At 31.2% G+C, this 20,043-nt stretch overlaps 2 protein-coding genes across 2 annotated transcripts; one reads left to right on the forward strand and one right to left on the reverse strand.

Moving 5' to 3' along the window:
• Positions 1-354: 354 nt before the first annotated feature.
• Positions 355-19,107, forward strand: LOC133038807 (late embryogenesis abundant protein 6-like). Its single transcript, XM_061117140.1, has 2 exons — positions 355-525; positions 18,642-19,107. The coding sequence occupies exons 1-2, from the start codon at positions 448-450 to the stop codon at positions 18,795-18,797; spliced, it is 234 nt and encodes a 77-aa protein (XP_060973123.1). The 5' UTR covers positions 355-447; the 3' UTR covers positions 18,798-19,107.
• On the reverse strand, positions 16,767-18,909 carry LOC115695012 (uncharacterized). The gene is made up of 2 exons (XM_061117139.1): positions 18,612-18,909; positions 16,767-18,229 (listed from the first exon to the last, which is right to left on the reverse strand). The coding sequence occupies exon 2, from the start codon at positions 18,180-18,182 to the stop codon at positions 17,487-17,489; it is 696 nt and encodes a 231-aa protein (XP_060973122.1). The 5' UTR covers positions 18,183-18,229; positions 18,612-18,909; the 3' UTR covers positions 16,767-17,486.
• Positions 19,108-20,043: the final 936 nt, after the last annotated feature.

Raw genomic sequence — 20,043 nt, forward strand, 5'->3', positions numbered from 1 at the left:
ATCGTTATTGGTTCAATTAAGTATCAGGTCTCATAATAAATTTTAGTTTTAGTGAGTATCGCTAGCCAATCGCAAAAGGATATATCTAAAGGTGGTAGACACCATTAATGTCCAATAATAATGCTTATAAAATTAATAATTTCTCGACAAGTAAGAAACACGTTGTTGGTCAATTCGAATAACTATCATCATGCATCACCACGAGATTAGATTTCTCTCTTGATCGATCGGCATTAAAATTTGCAACGATTGACACTTGTCCAACTTTGTGTAATTAATAGGGGATCGAGAATTAATGGGGCTTCTTTGATCTGGTGTGAGGAATTCTATGTATATATATTTATTAAACATACCATTTGGAATTTGGACCTTAAATTAAACTAAGCAGTAAATGATTGAGATTTTGAAATAGAAGAGGGATAAGTATATAAATACAGTAATAAAAACATGCAGGCTGTGAAGGAAAAGCTAACTGACATGAAGGAAATGCGCAAGGCCAAAGCTGAGGCTAAGGCTGAAGAGAAGGTAATTATAACTACTATACGATATGTAGGAACTAATATATTATTAATCTATATACATGCTTCTAATTCAATATATATATAATAGAAATTAGCATAATACATGTATAGAGATTTTTAAAATCAAAATAGAAATTTAGTTTACTTACTAATATGCAGTGGAAATAATGACTCTACCTTTTAAATTTCCCTAATCTTTTGTTTGATGAAAGCTAGATATTGTCAGGCATCCAACCGTTAGAACACTAACGAAGTCTTACAAATCATTCTCTAAAATAACGGCCTTAGTTATTTGTGTGGACAAATCTCAATACATTGTTAGAATTTAGGATATAAGGTGATGGGTTTCATCTCAAAACTAATTGGCAATGGGAGGAGTAGTCCATTCATCTTATATATCACAATTTATCTCCACACATTAGCTCCACCCATTAGCAATGTGAGACTAACTCTTAATAGACATGAGAATAAAAAGCAAAGAGAAAAAGAGAGGATAAGAGAGTGGCTAGCTTAGGGTAGAATTTCTTTGTGAAATATTACCTTGGTCACAAAAACATTGGCGTTTGGTAAGATGAAATATTTAAAATAATTTGATTAATTGCGAAATAATAACACAAAATATGTTTAGTTTGAAAATTAATGACTACCTTTTGTTATGTAAAAAATATCTAATAAAATTATATTATTTAATTGAAAATAGAAATGTATGCAATAAATTATTGTTAAAAAATTATATAAAAAATATTAATATATTAAATTCATGGTATTATTATATGATGAAAGAATGTTTGGAAACTATCTTTTTTTGAAAAGATTTAAGATTACCCATAAGAAGTTAATTTTACTTCCATAGTAACAAAATTTTTATATGTAAAATAGAGAAATATCTATACCAAACAGAGAATGTAAAAGATTACTTACCAATCCTATTAAAATCTATACGTTCTCTTCATACACCACCACTTAGTACATATAAACAAATACTAGGTCATAAAATATGTTTAGTTATAACCCATTTTGTTTTTAATTATTTTTATAAATAAATAATAGAAAAATAAAAGACAATTAGGTGGCGTTTGGTTGGAGGTAATGAAATGGAATGGAATGGAAATGAAACAATTTTCATTCCATTCCTTTGTTTGGTTGCATTTTAAAGTATTGGAATGGCATTCCAATGGAATGCTCTTTCCACCATTTTGGTGGAATGACTATTCCATTTTAAAAAGGAAGGAATGACCATTCCAATGTAACAAGAAAAAAAATTAATTATTTTTTTATCAATTTTTTTTATGCATTTTAAATTTTATTCCATTCCATTCCTATTCTTATTCCCATTCTCATTCCTATTCCTATATTTTCATTCCTCCCAACCAAACGCCTTTAAAGTCTCATTCCCCTTCATGAATGTGCACTAAGAAACATCCATATTGAATTCCAAAAATTTTATTTCTAAAACTATCTGAAATCAAATATTTATTTATTTATTTAATAATTAATTAAATATCTGTCAAAACTAATAAATTATAGTTTAAATCTTTATTTAATGTATTTTTTTAATTAATATCAATAACAATTTATTAATATTAACAAAATTGACCTAATTTTGATATTACTACTCTTTCTTTTAGACTTCGTAATAATTAAGTCCTCAAATAAAAAAAATTCTTATTCTTTTCTTAATGAAATATCCAAAGAATAATTTATTTCTATAATATTTTCATAACTAATAATTAAATTAATTATTCAAGAGATCACTAGATTCATTTTGATAAAAGATGATACAAGGACTATGAATCCATAAACTCAAGCTCCAATTATCATGATTTAATTTTCAAACAAATAATTTTATTAGCCTATTAATTCCTTGTAACTCTATTATAAAGTTAAAATTAGATTTTTTTAATTTATAAAACGTTTTAATTACACCAAGTATAAATAAGTTATCCAACTAGTACTGACATTCAATCCTCTATATAAATGATTTAGAATGAAACAGGTGCAAATTATCATTTTATTCACTATTAGTATTTTATCCCACTACAAAAAATTGCTACTTTTAGTAACAATTTTTTAGTCACAATATAAATTTTTTGTGACTAAATGTGACTTTTAGGCACAACAAAATATTACTTGTGACTAAAACATAGTATCTAATTTAGTTTTAGTCACAACAAATATTGTGACTAAAAATACATTTAATCACAACAAATTAAAATTTTTGTGACTAATACCTTTAGCCACGAACATTTTAGTCACAACAAAAGAATAATAATTTATAATTAGTCACAATTTTTTTAATTTTAGCCACAAGTTTTGTTGTGACTAAAAGTAAGATTTTTTGTAGTGTCCTAAACTCCCGCATACCTCCTTAGAAGTGTTATTCTCGTAAATTATTACAAAAATGAGCAGTCTATCATTTAACACTTGAATCTAGCTATAAAAAAATTCTCATTTCATTTCTTAAACCGAACTTATAGATTTCACGTCTATGATAATTACTCTCATCAATTATATCACTAAATCTTCAATATGTAAGTATGGGTTAGTTTGTAGTAAGTCGATAACAAACAAATCAAAAGACTTACATGTTAGATAAATTAACAATTAACCCAAGATCTATTTGTATATAACATAGAACACAATAATAAGATATAATAATTAGGTATGTGTACCTGATTGATCCATAGCAATTATCTCTGTTTGATCCACAGCAGTTACTCCAATTTGATAGTGCAATACTATCAACTAAGTCTTCCTCCCTAGATCTCTAAATCAGAAGCAGTTTATTTTATCTGATTATCAAAAGGTATACAATTGTGATGAGACAATATGTATTTATAGAGTTAGGGAGGGGACTTAGCTACAAAACCCTAGTTGGGCTGGGCCTGCTCATCAAAGGCTTCAGTCAACTAGAAAAGCCCACACTTCTGCTTCACCTAGACTTTACACACAGATGCTAAGCCCATTAACAATTGATCACCAACAACATGGGCTAACACAGCAAAGAACTATCCAATCAACCCAAGTTTTAATAAAACCAATAAAATTTAATGTAAGCCCAAATAAAAAGTCTAACATTCTCCCACTTGGGCTACATTGATTTTAATACATATATATTATATATCAAAATAATTTTGTTTGAAAACGACTCATGGGTTGAACAACAGGAAAACATTTGTGGCCACTTTAAAAACTGATAGTTCTCTGATAGCATCTCAACATACCGGTCCAATTTAACCTTTGATAATGAACTATGACAGTCATATTGTTTTTAGCTCAACAAAAGACATTCATAATCACAAATACCAAAGTATTAAATCGACATGGTCAATAAGTCTAGTAGTGTGGTAAGGAATTATGTTCAACATGTGATCAATTTAAAATAACATAATATCCTTATCAGTCCTCAATTTCACTGATACCGTGATGCTTAATAAATAAGCCAGTGAAATTAAACATACACCACTTAAAATAAGTAAGTGTCACTAAACTTGCTTAAAACATTAAGCCAACAACATATCATTGTCTTTTAGTAAATATACTTAAAATACAATGATCACAACAAGATATGAACTACATGCTTTCAATTCAATTATTCTCGAGAATATAACAAAGCCTAACTGAAAGCATAAACATCCAATAATCAAAAAATATTGGCCCACAAAGTAGTTCATAACATCAACAAGTAAATTACATATAAATGTAATCTCAAAAGATAAAGCAAGAAACTCCCACTAACCCAAAGGAGCAAAAGATTATAAAATGCCTATATCAAAAACATGTTTATCAAACAATATGGCACTTAATCCTTTGGTTAGAGGATCTGCAAACAACAACTTGGTCTCTCAATATTCTATCACAATGTCTCCTTTCTTAACCAAGTCTTTAATAGTGAGATACTTTATTTCCTTATATTTAGAAGCACTACTAATCTCATTATTCTTTGAAAAGAAAACAACAATACTATTATCACAATAGATTAGTATAGGAGAGGAAATAGAATCAACTAGCCGTATCTCTAAAATCAAATTCTTTAACCATAAAGCTTGCAAAGATGCACCATAACATACGACAAATTCAACATATATAGTAGATGATACGATTAAAGTCTATTTAACACTTTTTCAAGAAATAGCAGCACCAACAAAAGTGAAAATATAGCCAGAAGTTGACTTTAAATCATCTACATAACCACCAAAATCTGAATCTGAATAACCAACAACTCGAAGATTGTTGACATGCTTATACACAAGCATAAAACTCTTCGTTCTTTGCAAATATCTCAAAACTTTCTTGGCTGCAACCCAATGATCAAGGCCAGGATCAGATAAATATCTCCCAAGAACATTTACTACGAAAGCTATGTCAGGTCGAGTGCAAACCTGAGCATACATCAAACTCCCTACTACACTTGCATAAGGGATGTTCTTCATTGCTCCTCTTTCCAAGTCGTTCTTAGGACATTGCTGCTTAGTGACCTTGTCCCCTTTCAGAATAGGAACAGAACCAGCTTTACACAAATCCATGTTGAACCTTTTGAGCACACGATTAATGTAAGCTTCTTGAGATAAGCCAAGAACTTTTCGATTCCTGTCACGATGGATCTCAATCCCCAAAACATAGGATGCCTCTCCAAGATCTTTCATATCAAAATTGGAAGACAGAAAATTTTTGGTCTCATTTAGTAGTGACAAATCACTGCTGGCAAGTAAAATGTCATCTACATAAAGAACAAGAAAAAATATGATGACTCCCACTGATCTTCATATAAATACACTAGTCAAACTTGTTCTCGATGAAACCCAACAGTGACACAACCTTATCAAACTTCAAGTACCACTGGTGAGATGCCTGTTTGAGACCATAAATGGATCATTTCAATTTGCAAAACAAATTGTCATTTCCATTTTCCTCGAACCCTTCAGATTGAGACATAAAAAATTTGCTCACTCAATTCTCCATTCAGAACAATAGTTTTAACATCCATTTGATGCAACTCTAAATCAAAATGCGCAACTAAGGCCATAATAATTCTGAATGAATCTTTAGTAGAAACAAGTGAGAAAGTTTCAGTGTAATCAATACCTTCTCTTTGAGTAAAGCTTTTAGCCACTAACCGCGCTTTAAACCTTTCAATCTGTCCCTTTTTATCCCTTTTAGTTCTTAAAAAATCCATTTGCAACCTATTGGTTTGAAACCATCAGGTAATAAAACTAGCTCCCATACACCATTTTTCTTCATGGAGTCGATCTCATCATCCGTAGCTTCTATCTATTTTGAAGAATGTGGACTATTAAGTGCTTCACTAAAAGTAAGAGGTTCCACAAAACGACCAAGATCACATTCACCTTCTCCAAGGTAAATAAATTTATCATCACACCTTATTGACATCTTTTGTCTTTGAGATCTCCATATAGGAGGTACTTCTGGAATAACCTCTATTTATTGACCATCATTTTGAATGACATATTCCACAATTAGATTTCTCTGATAACAAGACCCTCATCAACAACAAAACCTTCTTCAATAATAGGTTCCTCATCAATAGTAGGACCCTCGTCATCTTAGATAGTAGGTGCAATATATTCATCAGCAATGGGAGCGTTATCAACTAGAGTAAGAATAAGACTGCTATTATTATTATCTCTTGAAAAAGACATAGGAATAAAAATTCCTTTAGATGACTCCCCCATTTCAAGAGATGGTGAATGAATATTTTCAACAACATCAAAATTTAGCAGTCTGAGATTCAACAATTCGCGTACCACGAGTAGACAGGAAAAGCGATAGCCTTTTGAGCGCATTGGATAACCAATGAAATAATAGCGATTTGTTCTCGGATCTAACTTTTTCAAATTAGGATCATAAATCTTTACTTCAGCTGGACAACCCCATACACGAAGATGATTCAGACTAGGCTTCCGCCCAGTCCACAACTCAAAAGGGGTCTTAAGAACAGATTTACTGGGAACACGATTTAAAATATAAGTTGCAGTCATGAGTGCTTTACCCCATAAAAACTGTGGAAGATTTGATCTACTCATCTTGCTTCTAACCATATCCATGAGAGTGTGATTTCTCCTTTCAGCAACGCCATTTTGTTCAGGTGAACCTAACATAGTGTACTGAGAAACTACACCATTTTCGAGAAAATATGCAGCAAAAGGCCTCATGCGTAGTCCATATTCTGAATAACAACCATAATTTCTCCTCCACGATCTGAAAGAACAACTTTGATGACTCTTCCTAATTGTTTCTGAAGAACATTTCGAAAGATTTTAACTTTATCAAGAGCGTTGGATTTTTCTTGAATCAAGTGAAGCCATATAGAGAAAAATCATTTTTGAAAGTTATGACATACTTGTATCCTTAACGTAGTAGTCAATTTTGTACAAGTATAATGAGCACAAGGATCCCAGCCAGAAGCATTAACAGGAGGAAGAATTTTAGCTAGAAGTAATCGATCAACTCTTTCTTTAGAAATATGACCCAATCTATCGTTCCATAATAATAAGTATGTTATGTTAATATAAGATTTCTTATCCACAATATTCACAACATTGAAAAAGGAAGTTAAGGAAGTCAATGATAATTTGAAAAGAATATCAGAGTAAAAACAGTTTCCAATTATTACGAGTCAAACAGAGTCAAACATAATGTCAACACTATAATTGGCAAAAAGAAAAGAAATTCATTGTTTAACTAAAAGCGGAAGCGAAACTGAATTACTTTAAAAGTAGGAATCAAGAAATTACTGTTCAAAATAATCTGAACACTAAATTGTAATTCAAGAATAAGTGTGCCAACATAGATAACATCATCGCTAACAGAAGTGCCACTTTAAGCTTTGACTCCTTCTCACTTATCTTCTTGAAATCTTTTAGCCTCTAGTTGTGGTTGTTTCTCTTCATATTTTCTTTATCCTTTGTTGGGCTTGAGGTGAGAAACAAAGTGAGAAGCCTCATTCTTTTCATTTTGTTAGCTTGCTTGTTTCAGCTTTATACTGAGAAATAAGGTTACTAACACTTTATATTTTACTATAAGTGTTTAGGTTGTCTTGATAAGGCTGAAAGAGGCAGGAAGTGCATGAAGAGCTCGATGAATAATGAAAGAGTCAGGAAGAGGAATATTATGATCTTTCAACTTGGACTGAACATTAAAAAATGCAGAATAAAATCTCGCACTCCTTTTAATTCCTCATACTTAATGGTTGTCATTTCATCCATAAGATGTCCAGCTTCAGCGTTTTCACTAGTGTGAAATAGTTTTTCTACTACTTTGAAAAACTCATTAGCATTTGTGGTGTTTGGCAAACCACCAAAAGATGTTCAGGAATTAAACGTTTCATAGCAATGAGACTAAGATGATTTGAATTTTTCCATTGTGCATGAAGAATTTTTGGGCAACAATTCTGATATTAGTATAAGATCAGCAGATTTTTCTTCTCGAAGGCATAAGTCCAAATCTATTATGCCTAAAGCAATTTTCACATCTCGTTTCCATGTCTTAAAGTTGAAGCATTCAGAATTCAGATGAAAACGTTATTGTTGTTCGCAGAAAGGAGACCGAAAAATCCAAAAAATTAAAACTTGAATAAGCAATATGAGCAATGTATTAGAAAATATTGTAGAATCAACTGGTCATTATAAACTCCCCTTTGGGGTGAGAATATAACACACACATGATCTACCTTCATGAAGTTAACAACAAAGAAAAAATACATATCATTTAAGAAGTTTATTACCTTTGGGCAAATAAATTTCTTAAAAAATATGTATTAATTCAAGCAAAAAAAATAATAATAAATTTATATATTTAAATTATTACCTTTGGGCAAATAATTAAAATATATATATTTAATATTAACTCACTTCATGGAATGTGAACTAATATATGTAAATACTACCTTTGGGCAAGTAATTACACATATAGTCAACCAAAAATATAATATTTTCTTCAACATGTGAAATTTGGTGATAAAACAATCATTGAAAATTAATAATTTTCAACCAAATTTCCAAAAGAGATATATAATTGCTTTTATTATATTGATAATAAAAAAATAAAGTGTCCACCATAACACATTATTTTTATATCAAATAATCAAGTTTTATAACTTTAGAACAACAATTAATGGAAAAATGTGAAATAAAGAATATTGGTGGAGATTACATAGTCAAGATAAATTAAACAAGAGAGTGACTATGTTTTATGGAACGAGAAGAAACTCAAAAAATTTTCTATGATTGACAAATTTCGAAAAATTATCAAAAATTATTTTTAATAATTTTTTAACTGCATAATTATCATTAAAATAATAATAATTATTAAACGGAGTCAAAAAATTAATTAAAAATCATAGAAAAATCAGAAATTGAATTTTAAGCACGATGGAAAAAAAAAACGTCGAAAAACGACACTCTAGGAGTTCTCACGCGCCCCCACGCGCCTCCTGCGCGAGTGGGCGTTGCGGCTGGGCAGGTCTTCTTCAACCTTGGGCGGGTTCCAGTCGGGTCACGCGACCCGTTTTCAGCCCAGTCGGGTCTGGTCGTGTTTTCCGGCCAAAAATCGACTAAAAGATGGGGAAATTGATGGGTTTCGATCGGGAATCAATTTCTAGTTGATTTACACTATAATTTCGTGTATTAAAAAAAATAAATGGGTAGATCTATGGCTAAAATCAATCCCAAAATTGAAGAACACAAAAGAAAAAAAATTGTAATGCTAATCTTATATAAATCCGAAATTAATTATGTAGGAACATTCTTAAACAATTAAGAATGAGAAATCTATTATCAATTTTAGATCAAAAACAATAAAATCAAAATACACAAATATAATTTCACATTATAATCATATAAACCCTAAAACTTTAAATTTAAAATTCTCTTAATATACACAATGATTTTATGCATATAATTAATTGAAAGAGAATTTAACGATCAATAAAACCCCTAAAGTTTTAAGATTTATAAACAAAAAATTGCACATAAAATAATAACGAAATTGATATGAAATAATGGATAATTAACATATACAAATTAATTATACTTATTATAGGTTCTAAATCATATACAATATTAGGCAATCTGATACCACATGTTAGATAAATTAACAATTAACCCAAGATCTATTTGTATATAACATAGAACACAATAATAAGATATAATAATTAGGTATGTGTACCTGATTGATCCATAGCAATTATCTCTGTTTGATCCACAGCAGTTACTCCAATTTGATAGTGCAATACTATCAACTAAGTCTTCCTCCCTAGATCTCTAAATCAGAAGCAGTTTGTTTTATCTGATTATCAAAAGGTATACAATTGTGATGAGACAATATGTATTTATAGAGTTAGGGAGGGGACTTAGCTACAAAACCCTAGTTGGTACAACTCATCAAAGGCTTCAGTCAACTAGAAAAGCCCACACTTCTGCTTCACCTAGACTTTACACACAGATGCTAAGCCCATTAACAATTGATCACCAACAACATGGGCTAACACAGCAAAGAACTATCCAATCAACCCAAGTTTTAATAAAACCAATAAAATTTAATGTAAGCCCAAATAAAAAGTCTAACATTACAATTAGCAGAATATTCATCACTTAAAATTAAGATCGAATTTACTTATGGTCAACGATGTGATATGATTAGATAAAATAATAAAACTACTACAACTATCACTATTCTCGACAGTCTTAAAAATACTTATTTTGAGGAATCATCGCTAAAAAATTAAGTGAGTGTTTAAAATCGTCGAGAAAAATTGGATATTTCTGGCAGTTTTAAACACTCGTAAGGTATTCTCAATAGCTTTTAAGCGTACCTTAAAAATTATGAATTTTCTTAAAGGAGAATTACTGAGGATTTTAAACCATGACCTATACTATAACAAATAGTTTTAAATTGTGGCCTATACTACAGTGTTATAGGCCACGATTTTTAGTTCAAATCTAAAATTTTTTAGATAATGTGTTTTCTGTCGCTCTAATGTAACACGTTTTCAGATCTAAATTTTTTCAAATCTATTCATTTTCAAACCGTCTCTCTCTCTCTCTCTGACCTCTGCTCCCCGTTGTCCTCTCTCTTTCTCATAGACGGAGGTCGACAAGCTCCACCACTTGTCTCTCATCTCTCGCTCTCTCTTTCACGAGCTCCATCATAGATAGATGAAAGCCCATTCAAGCTCTACCACAGTCGGCCACAACACGGCCATAAGCTCCACCACGAGCACCGCTGTCACTCCTCTCTCTCTCTCTCTCTCTCTCTCTCTCTCTTGTCCACTCTTTCTCATAACTTCTTTATTATTACTATTTTTTTTTTAAGATTTATGTAGTTTTAAGATTTTTGTATTTCACAAATCTTCAAAGATCTCAGGGTTGTGGTTTCGGCAGAACCGTGGCCCAAATCTCGACTCTTTGGGGCTCTTAAGGCCAACTGAAACTCCCATCTTGGTTTTGAGAAGGATGAAGACGATGATATTTTTTGGGAGAATTCACTATAGCGATAATTTTAAACTGTGGCCTATTGTATCGACTATAACTGATAATTTTCAACCATCAAGAATTATTTTCCTCGACATTTTTCTACCATCGCCTATTCTACTCAATATTTACGACGCTCGTATAAGTGAAAATTTTATAGACCGTTGAGAATTCTTTACCCCACGGTGTAAAGTCTTCGAGAATTTCAGATTTTGTAGTAGTGTAATGATACTTAATTATCTTATAAATAATCAATAGGTCAAGTCCAATATAACAAAATATATTCAATGATATCTTAGTCAATGTCCTAAATAAGACATCACAATGTGTAAGCATATCATCTCGTAGATTGTCGAATCAAAAAATATTCGGTGTGTTGATTTAATCTTAAGACAAAAGTATTTTGAACATATAATTACAATTATAACCCACTGTGACTGTGTCACTATAATTGTAATTTACTGTATGTTTGAGACTTTATAAATGTTTGTTTTAAAAACAATTAATCATATAATAAAATATGTAAATAACAAAATTGATAAAACAAAAATGATTTTTACTTCTTTGTAATAAATGAATTATATAAAATATGTAATTTTATAAGGACATAAAACCCAACATAATTCTCTTATGATAAGCATCCCAATCTCTTTGAAAACATAATTAGATGTAGTGATGTAATTGAATATAAACTCTTTTTTATTAGTCTTTGTAATAGTAATGATATATATCTTGAGATCGACTCATCTTCTGAGTTGGTCATGTGGTAGCACGGGATTGGTCGAGAAGACTATAAAATTTTATGTTACCACATGAATATAATGACTTAGATCACTTCAAGATGAAAAATATTCATACTTTAATAGAAAAAATTTATGAAATGTCATATGGGTTGAAAATTCTACCGAAATATAATAAATAAAGAAAATTTTACATAAAAGATAACAAAATTGAAAAAAAAAATATAAAAATATGTCAACATGGAATATTTTTCATTCTTACATTTTGAACTTTTTTATATACAAAAATATTTTTCAGTAAAAATAAATATATTGCTTTTTTGGCTATTTTATAATTTATTTATAGTTGTATTATAATTGTTATGATGTTATTTTTCTTGCTGTCTTTGATTGTTATATATTTTACTTATAGTTGTTGTTTTCTTTATTTAAAATTGATCTTTAAGTTTATACTGAGCATCAGGAGTTTAAATGAATGTTGTTAGTCTAGTAGTGTTATTATTTGCTATAATATTGTCATCAACATAAATGAGAATGGCTAAGAATACACTTGATGTTTGTTTAATAGATTATGAATGATCATTTTGAGATTGACAAAAGTCTTGTTATAGGAGAGTGGAACTAAGTTTAGCATACCACTGTCGGGAAGCTTATTTTAAACTATATAGGATTTTATTTAATTTGCATACATCATTTGTTGGTATTACTCCTTTTGGAGTGTAACCTTGAGGTAGTTTCATGTAAACATCCTTATTAAGATTACCATGGAGAAAAGAATTCTTTATGTCCATGTGATGTGAATGCCAAATTTTAATGGCAGCAAGAGCAAATAATAGTTTTAAGGTATTGAACTTAACTATGGGAGCATAAGTGTCAATGAAATTAATGTTGGAAATATTTTACCAGGATCTAGATTTACTACCATGTATGTTTCATTAACATCCTAATATGAATTCTAAAACAATGAAATAAACACATATAAAGTTTAGGAAACCTTACATTGGGTGCAGCGGAATATAATGACTCCTTTCGTTCAGATCTCTAGCCCTTGATTCCTTTCTGTAGCAGAGCATCACCAAGATCTGAACCTGGATGTCTTTCTCTCCTTCCTTTGATGCTGATTCTCCTTCTTGTTGTTTGGATTCTACTACAGTCTTACACACTATGATTGAGATAGCACTTGATGTGTGTGGGCACTCACTCATTCACTCAAGGTTCAAAATTGAAGAGGAAAAGAGAAGGGAAGTGGCGGCTATAGAGAAAGAATAGGAGGCTCAAATTTCATCTGACAAAGTTAACAAAAGTTAAGTTTGAATGAGAGCCATCACTATCTATTTATAGGTAACCACCTAGGTTTAAGTTAGAATTATTTGGCATTAAAATAATGAAAAAAAATAAATGATAAAATCCATTAAGTGTGGCCGGCCATGGGCTTTGGATAATGGGCCTCACTTATGCAATTTTGCTGTTTTATCATTTCTACATCTCATTTTCTCAAAAATGTCAATTTTCAAATTCAACAATTTAAATGCCAATTCTAATTATTTAATAACTAAAAATTAATTATTAAATAATATTGTCATTTAATATATTTATTAATTGGACATAAAAGTCTCTTAATTAATAAATAAACCTAGAATCTCTTTTCTTTACTATTTCGCCCTTGCTTAGTGAATATTCATAAAGTAGACATAGTCTAACTAGAATTATAATTGATTAATTAAAATCAATTAACTGAGTCTTACAAGCACTATGGTCTCAACTAGTATGGGGACCATGGGCCTATATAACCGAGCTTCCAATAAGCCGAACCGAATTTACCAAGTAAATTCCCTAACTTATTAATTCCTTATTGAATCAACACATAGAACTTGAAATTGCACTCTCAGTTATATAGAACGCTCTATATGTTCCACGATATAGATACGCTATTAGTTATCCATTGTTATAATACTAATTTGATCAACGACCGTCTAATAGATGATCTACATTGAATAGGCACTAAATTACCGTTACACCTTCAATGCATTTTATCCTTAAAACACTTAGCTCCGTATAAATGATATTTCAGCGAAGTGAAATGAGATCTCCACCATTTATCTCTGTTTAGCCAAGCTCGAAGGATATCATCGTTTCACTTCTAAATTCCTATAGAAGTTATAGACTCCATATTTATGTTAGCGCTCCCACTCAATTATACTATCATGTTCCCAAAATGTACGTATCACCTTGACCCAAAAGTAGGCTTAACTAACAAATCAAAGAACATGTATAATACTCTTGAGATCGAACCTAAACATATCAGGATTAAGATCATTTGATCTAAGATCAACGGGTGATATTGAATTGAATAGATATTACGGTAAATTTTAATATATCTAATCAAAGTTCATTATCGGTCCCTTCCAATGTATACTCCATACATCTGATACTGGTAAACTTTGCCAATGCCCTGGAAAGGACATAACACGTATCCAAGGTGTAAGAATACCTATCGCTGATTATACCATGCCAGTCTAAATCCAGTGTTCTGACAAATCAGGGAATAAACTTTCGAACAAATAATTAAGATTATATTCCACTGTGCTGACAACACTATAATCATTAACAAATTCATATGTTCTGGACTTAAATAGAATTCATACATTATATACATATAATCATGAAATAAATCATGTGAACCATGCAACATAAAATGTTATTTCTGATCTTTATTAATAAGTAAATCTGATTATATTGAAATGGGTTTTATTTAGGGAACAAAACCCAACAATTAATACCTTGTTTTTGAGTATACCCTTAGCAACTAAGCAGGCTTTGAATCTATTAACCGAGCCATCTGGGTTATATTTAATTTTACAAACCCATTTGTTGCCAGTGACTGGTTTGGTGGTAGATAAATGACATCCCAGGTATGATTGGCTTCTAATGCCTCTATTTCAGCATCTATTGCGTGAAGCCACACTTAGTGTTGGATGGCTTCATCATATGAAGTAGGTTTAGATAATGTGTAAATGGCGAGTATGGCAACCCTGAAAAAATTAGAAAAACTATCGTAAGATATGTAATTAGCAATGGGATAGGTTTTTGATGTAGTAACCTTATCACAAATGTAATTTTGGAGATACAACAACTTTGTTATATTTCTACAAGACTTGGTAGAAATAGTTGTATCGCTCCAAGACTTTGGAGAAATTGGAGATGGTGCTACAAGGTCTGGTTGTTTAGCACCTAAAAAATTAGCAGTATGTGGATAACCCGAAGAGGAAGGTATATCAAATTTATAAGTGGAAAAAAGGAATCAATATTCGTATTGGCAATACCATTATGTAAGGGATATATTGATTCATAAAAAATGACATCTCTAGAATTAAAAATATGATTAGTTTGAATATCAAGTAAGGTGTATGCCTTCAAATTATCTGGGTACCATATGAATATGCAGGCTTTGGCTTGAGGAAACAATTTGTGGCCATTGTTATAGGATGATGCATATGCCAAACAACAAAAATTACAAAGATGATCATAGGATGGGGATTTGTTGTGCAAAAGCTTATAAGAGGTTTTGTCTTTAAGTAAGATAGTATGTGTTCTATTTAAAAGATAAACCAAAGTTCTCACCATGTAACTCCAATATATAAGGAGAATGTTGGATTGGAAAGCCAATGCCCGAGCCACTTTGAGAATATGTTGGTGTTTCCTTTCAACAATAGCATTTTATTGTGGCATGTTCACACAAGTATTATAATGAAAACTATCTTTGTTAGCAAAAAAAACTTGTTAAAGTAAGCTCCTTTGCATTGTCTGTCCTTACAGATAGGGGTGGGCATCTGATCCAATCCAACTTTTTTTTCCTCATCCGATCCAATCCAATTAGTAATTGGATTTAGAAAATCATCATCCGATCCAATCCAATTAGACCTCAAAATCCAATCCAATCCAATTCAATTACTAATTGGATTGGATCGGTTTTTTAATTGGATATCCAATTACACACCTAAATTTCAATATTAGCTTAAAAATATAAAAAAAAAAATACGTAAAAAATCTAAGTATCACTTTTTATTTAAGTTTAATACTTCATAAATATACTAAACAATCAAGTGTTATAAATTCAACATACAAAAAAATCTAATAAAAATATAATAAATATTTATTATATTTTTCAATATTTTTTATTATATAAATAATTTATTAATATATATATAAATGTAATTGGATTGGATCGGTTTTTAATTGGATTTTGAGATTGACATCCAATAACCGATCCAATCCAATTAGAATCCAACTTTTAGCATCCAATCCAATCCAATAGTAATTGGATATCCAACTTTTGTAATTGGATTGGATTGGATCAGTTCGGTTCAATTAGATTGGATTGGATGATGTCCACCCCTACTTACAGACTTAATGTTTAATTTATAATGGACATTGACAAAAGTAAAAAAAATTGAATGATGAGAGAAGCTTCTGATTTTGCTTATCATATAGATCCAAGTGTATCACGAATGATCATCTACAATAATTAAGATATACTTATAACCTTCAATGGACTCTAAAGGGTAAGGACCCCAAATGTTCACATGTATCAGGTCAAAAATATGAGGGGCAAAGCTGGTGTGGGAATGAAATGGCAGTTTTTTTTATTTTTTGTTTTGCAAAATGACATATTTCACAATTAAAAGGATGAGTAAGATTAGTGTCAAAATGAAACTTTTTATTAATTTTGTTTGTAACTAGTACAAATGGGTGACCAAGGCGAGTATGCCATTGGTGTTTGTCTATATTAACAGTACAAGTAAGACAATGAGATACAAGCTTATAAGGGATTTCTTGTTGAATGTAGTAGAGATTGCCTAGCCGATTAGCTATCCCAATCCTCAATGTCTGAGAAAGTTTGTGGATAGAACAAGAATTAGTAGTGAATAACATGTTGTGAATGTTGTTGTCTAATAAAGAACTCACAAATAGTAAATTCAAATAAAATTAAGGGACAAACAAGACATTTGTAAGGATAAGTCTGGAATTGATGATAATAGTTCCAATTCTTTCAATATTGACAGAGGTAACATTAAGTAATGTCACAGATTTAGAATGTTTGTTTGCAACAAAAAAGGAAAAACATCTAATGTCACAACAAACATGATGAGTTGTCCCACTATATATTATCTAGAAATTATAAGGAAAATGATTGATATTACCAGAGAAATTGGTCACAATCACATAAGTATCTTGGGATGTAGAAGTAGTTGGTTGTAACTGTTGAGTCAATATTGAAATAATTTGTTGACATTGTGTTGGTATGAGCTGAGGGGGTTTTTTTCAATTGTTGTGACAAAACATTGTAAAGTGTGGGGAGGGTTTTTAGAGGTATTGTCATTGTCTTGTTTCCAGCTATATATAGGGGTATCAATAGTCCTTTTGTTGCCATAATCAGGAAGAAATCCTATAAGAAAGTAACATTTATATTTAAGGTGACCAGGTTTTAGGCAATGGGAACAAGTAGGGCGCATACGTTTGGTTCTTGAAGCCATGGCTGCAAGAGAATCAGCTATGGGATTTGGGGCAGTGGTGGTAGTAGTGGCAGTAAGAGGAGTGGTGTTGCGATTGCTAAGGGTTTGTTGTTGTTCTTGATGAAAAATCATAGAAAAAACTTTGTTGAGAGGGGGGCAAGGGTCAATAAGAAGTACCTGAGCACGGACGACATGGTAGATTTCATTGAGACCCATGAGAAATTATAATACCTGATCATTATTCAAATATTCTTGGGTTTTTGCAGCAGCCAAACAAGTACAAGGAACCTTTGGATGCAATTGATTGATTTCATCCCAAATAGCAGTTAATCTGGTGAAGTAAGCACTCACCGAGTCATCTCCTTGATGCAAGAAGGTCAAGGTTTCATTAAGTTTGAAGATGCAAGAACTGTTCCCTTGGTTGAATCTATTGTGAAGTTCAGACCACATTTCGAGTGTAGTATCAAGATACATGATACTGCTCCTTATTTTGGGAGAGACGGAATGAAGGATCCAAGATTGAACCATTTGATTACAACGGATCGAAGAACTCAACAGAGGATCTTGGGGAGGAGGTTTGGGAAGACTGTTGTCAAGGAAAGGGGTTTTGTTGTGCGCACCTATTAAAATTTTGAAATCACGCTTCCATGGTTGGAAATTGTGATTAGTAAGAACTAGTGTGGCCAAGGCTAAACCTGGATGACCTGCAGTGCTGAGGTAGTAGGGACTTCTAACATCCTCGTACGCTGGTCGATCAATCAGAGCAGAGTGATTTTGAGGAGCTGAAGCAGGAGCTTTAGGAATGGTGTGAGTCGATGTCTGCAATGGTGGCGGAGCAATGTTTGAAGGAGCATCGACCACTGGATTATCATTTGCATCAGTGGAAGTAACTGAGGAGTTCACTCGAGTGCGCACCATTGTTAGACTCAAAGAAAGCTTCAATCATCAATCTTGTTTGTTTGCATCTGATACCATATTAGGATAAAGAAAATAGAGTAAAGTTTTTTATGTAATCTGAAGTTATTGAATTGAAAAAGTAAATACAAGAAGTTTGTTTATACATAGAGTAAGTGATCGAGTAACAAACTTACATCTATCCTAACTAACCACTTGATTAACTAATTTTAATAATAACAGAATAATTAATTCTAATACTTTTTGTTATTAAAAAATGTATTTTTATAATTTTAAAACTTTAAAAATATATTTTTACAAATAAAAACTTTTGATCGTAACATTATAAATAAAATATATAAAAATAAATAGAGCAATATCATTTGTGTGAGAACATTGCATGTTAACGCAATATTACAATTATTACATCTTATTTTTATATGTTAGTACTACATCTTATTTCTGTTGGTATTTCTTTTTTAGGAGGAGAAGGAGATTGCAAAAGTGAGGATGGAGGTAGCCCATGAAATGAGATTAGCAAAAGAAGCTGAAGCTGCGAAGGCACGTCACATTGCTAAAGCTAGCCAAGCCATTGAGAAAGAAATTACAAAGCGTTCATCTTACATGACCGACTATTAGCATTAATATTTGACTGTTTGAGAATAAAACTAAATATAATAGTTGTAACTTGTATTTGATTTATGGTTTGTAATAATTATGATGGATAATAGTATGTGTAAAGTATATGTATAATGATGGTGAAATGATAGTTTGAAATATATGATGGGTAATAGTAGTAGTAGAATAGGTAATGGATTAGTTAGATGGGACAAGTAAGAAATGAGTTAGATAAAGAGTTGAGATAATATGGTTAGTAGTAAATTCAATTTGTGATACATAAGCTCTTTATATAGTTGTGGAGGTTGGTGGTGTAAGCCTCCTTTTACAATATCTAGAGCTTTCTAGTTTCATATATTTTACTACATTCTCTAATATATTCTACACTTTTATAGTTTTCAATTAATTTACAAGAACACAACTTAGAATTATCTAGAATAAAATATTCTAGATGTTTACAAGTTTCTTTTAGAAAATCATATAAAAAAAATATATTTTAGAAATATGTATCAACTTCTAATACTCCTCCTTAATACATATTTCTTTCACTCTGATCAAGTCTCATAATAGCTCGAACTTGGTCCTCGGTAGTGCCTTAGTAAATATGTCTGCTAATTATTCTTCAGTCTTGTAGTGCTTGAGCTCTATTTCTTTGTTTGCTTCTGCTTCTCTAATGAAATAATACTTGATGATTATGCGCTTTGTTCTACCGTAAAATATGAGATTCTTCGCCATCACAATAGATCTTTATAGTCTCTTCTTGTAAGTCTCCCATGTCTTCAAGTATTCTTTTGAGCCACATAGCTTGGCTTGTAGTCATTGGTGCCGCAATATACTCTGCTTCTACTGATAATTGCAAAACAGTTGCTTATTTCTTTGATACCCAAGAAAATAATCATGAATAAAGTGTGAAGGCATATCCTGACGTGCTCTTCATGTCGTCCATGGATCCTGCCTAGTCATTATTTGTGTAGCCAATAAGTTTTGACTCATTCGTGACTTCGTACGATATTATGTAGAGTTTTGTTCCTCGCAAGTATCTAAGGATTTTCTTGGCTACTCCATAGTGAACTTGACTTAGATCATGCATGAATCTTGATAGGAGACTAACTACATACATTATGTCTGTTCTTGTAGCAGTTAGATAGAGTAAGTTGCTGATTAGACTTCAAAATTTTGATTCATCAGCTTTTGGTGAGCCATCTTCTTTCTTGAGAGCTTTATTGTTGTTTAGTGGAGTTGATAGAGTCTTGCATTCTTCCATTTT

Source organism: Cannabis sativa, chromosome 6 (genome assembly GCF_029168945.1).
Source record: "Cannabis sativa cultivar Pink pepper isolate KNU-18-1 chromosome 6, ASM2916894v1, whole genome shotgun sequence".
Taxonomy (NCBI): Eukaryota; Viridiplantae; Streptophyta; class Magnoliopsida; order Rosales; family Cannabaceae; genus Cannabis; species Cannabis sativa.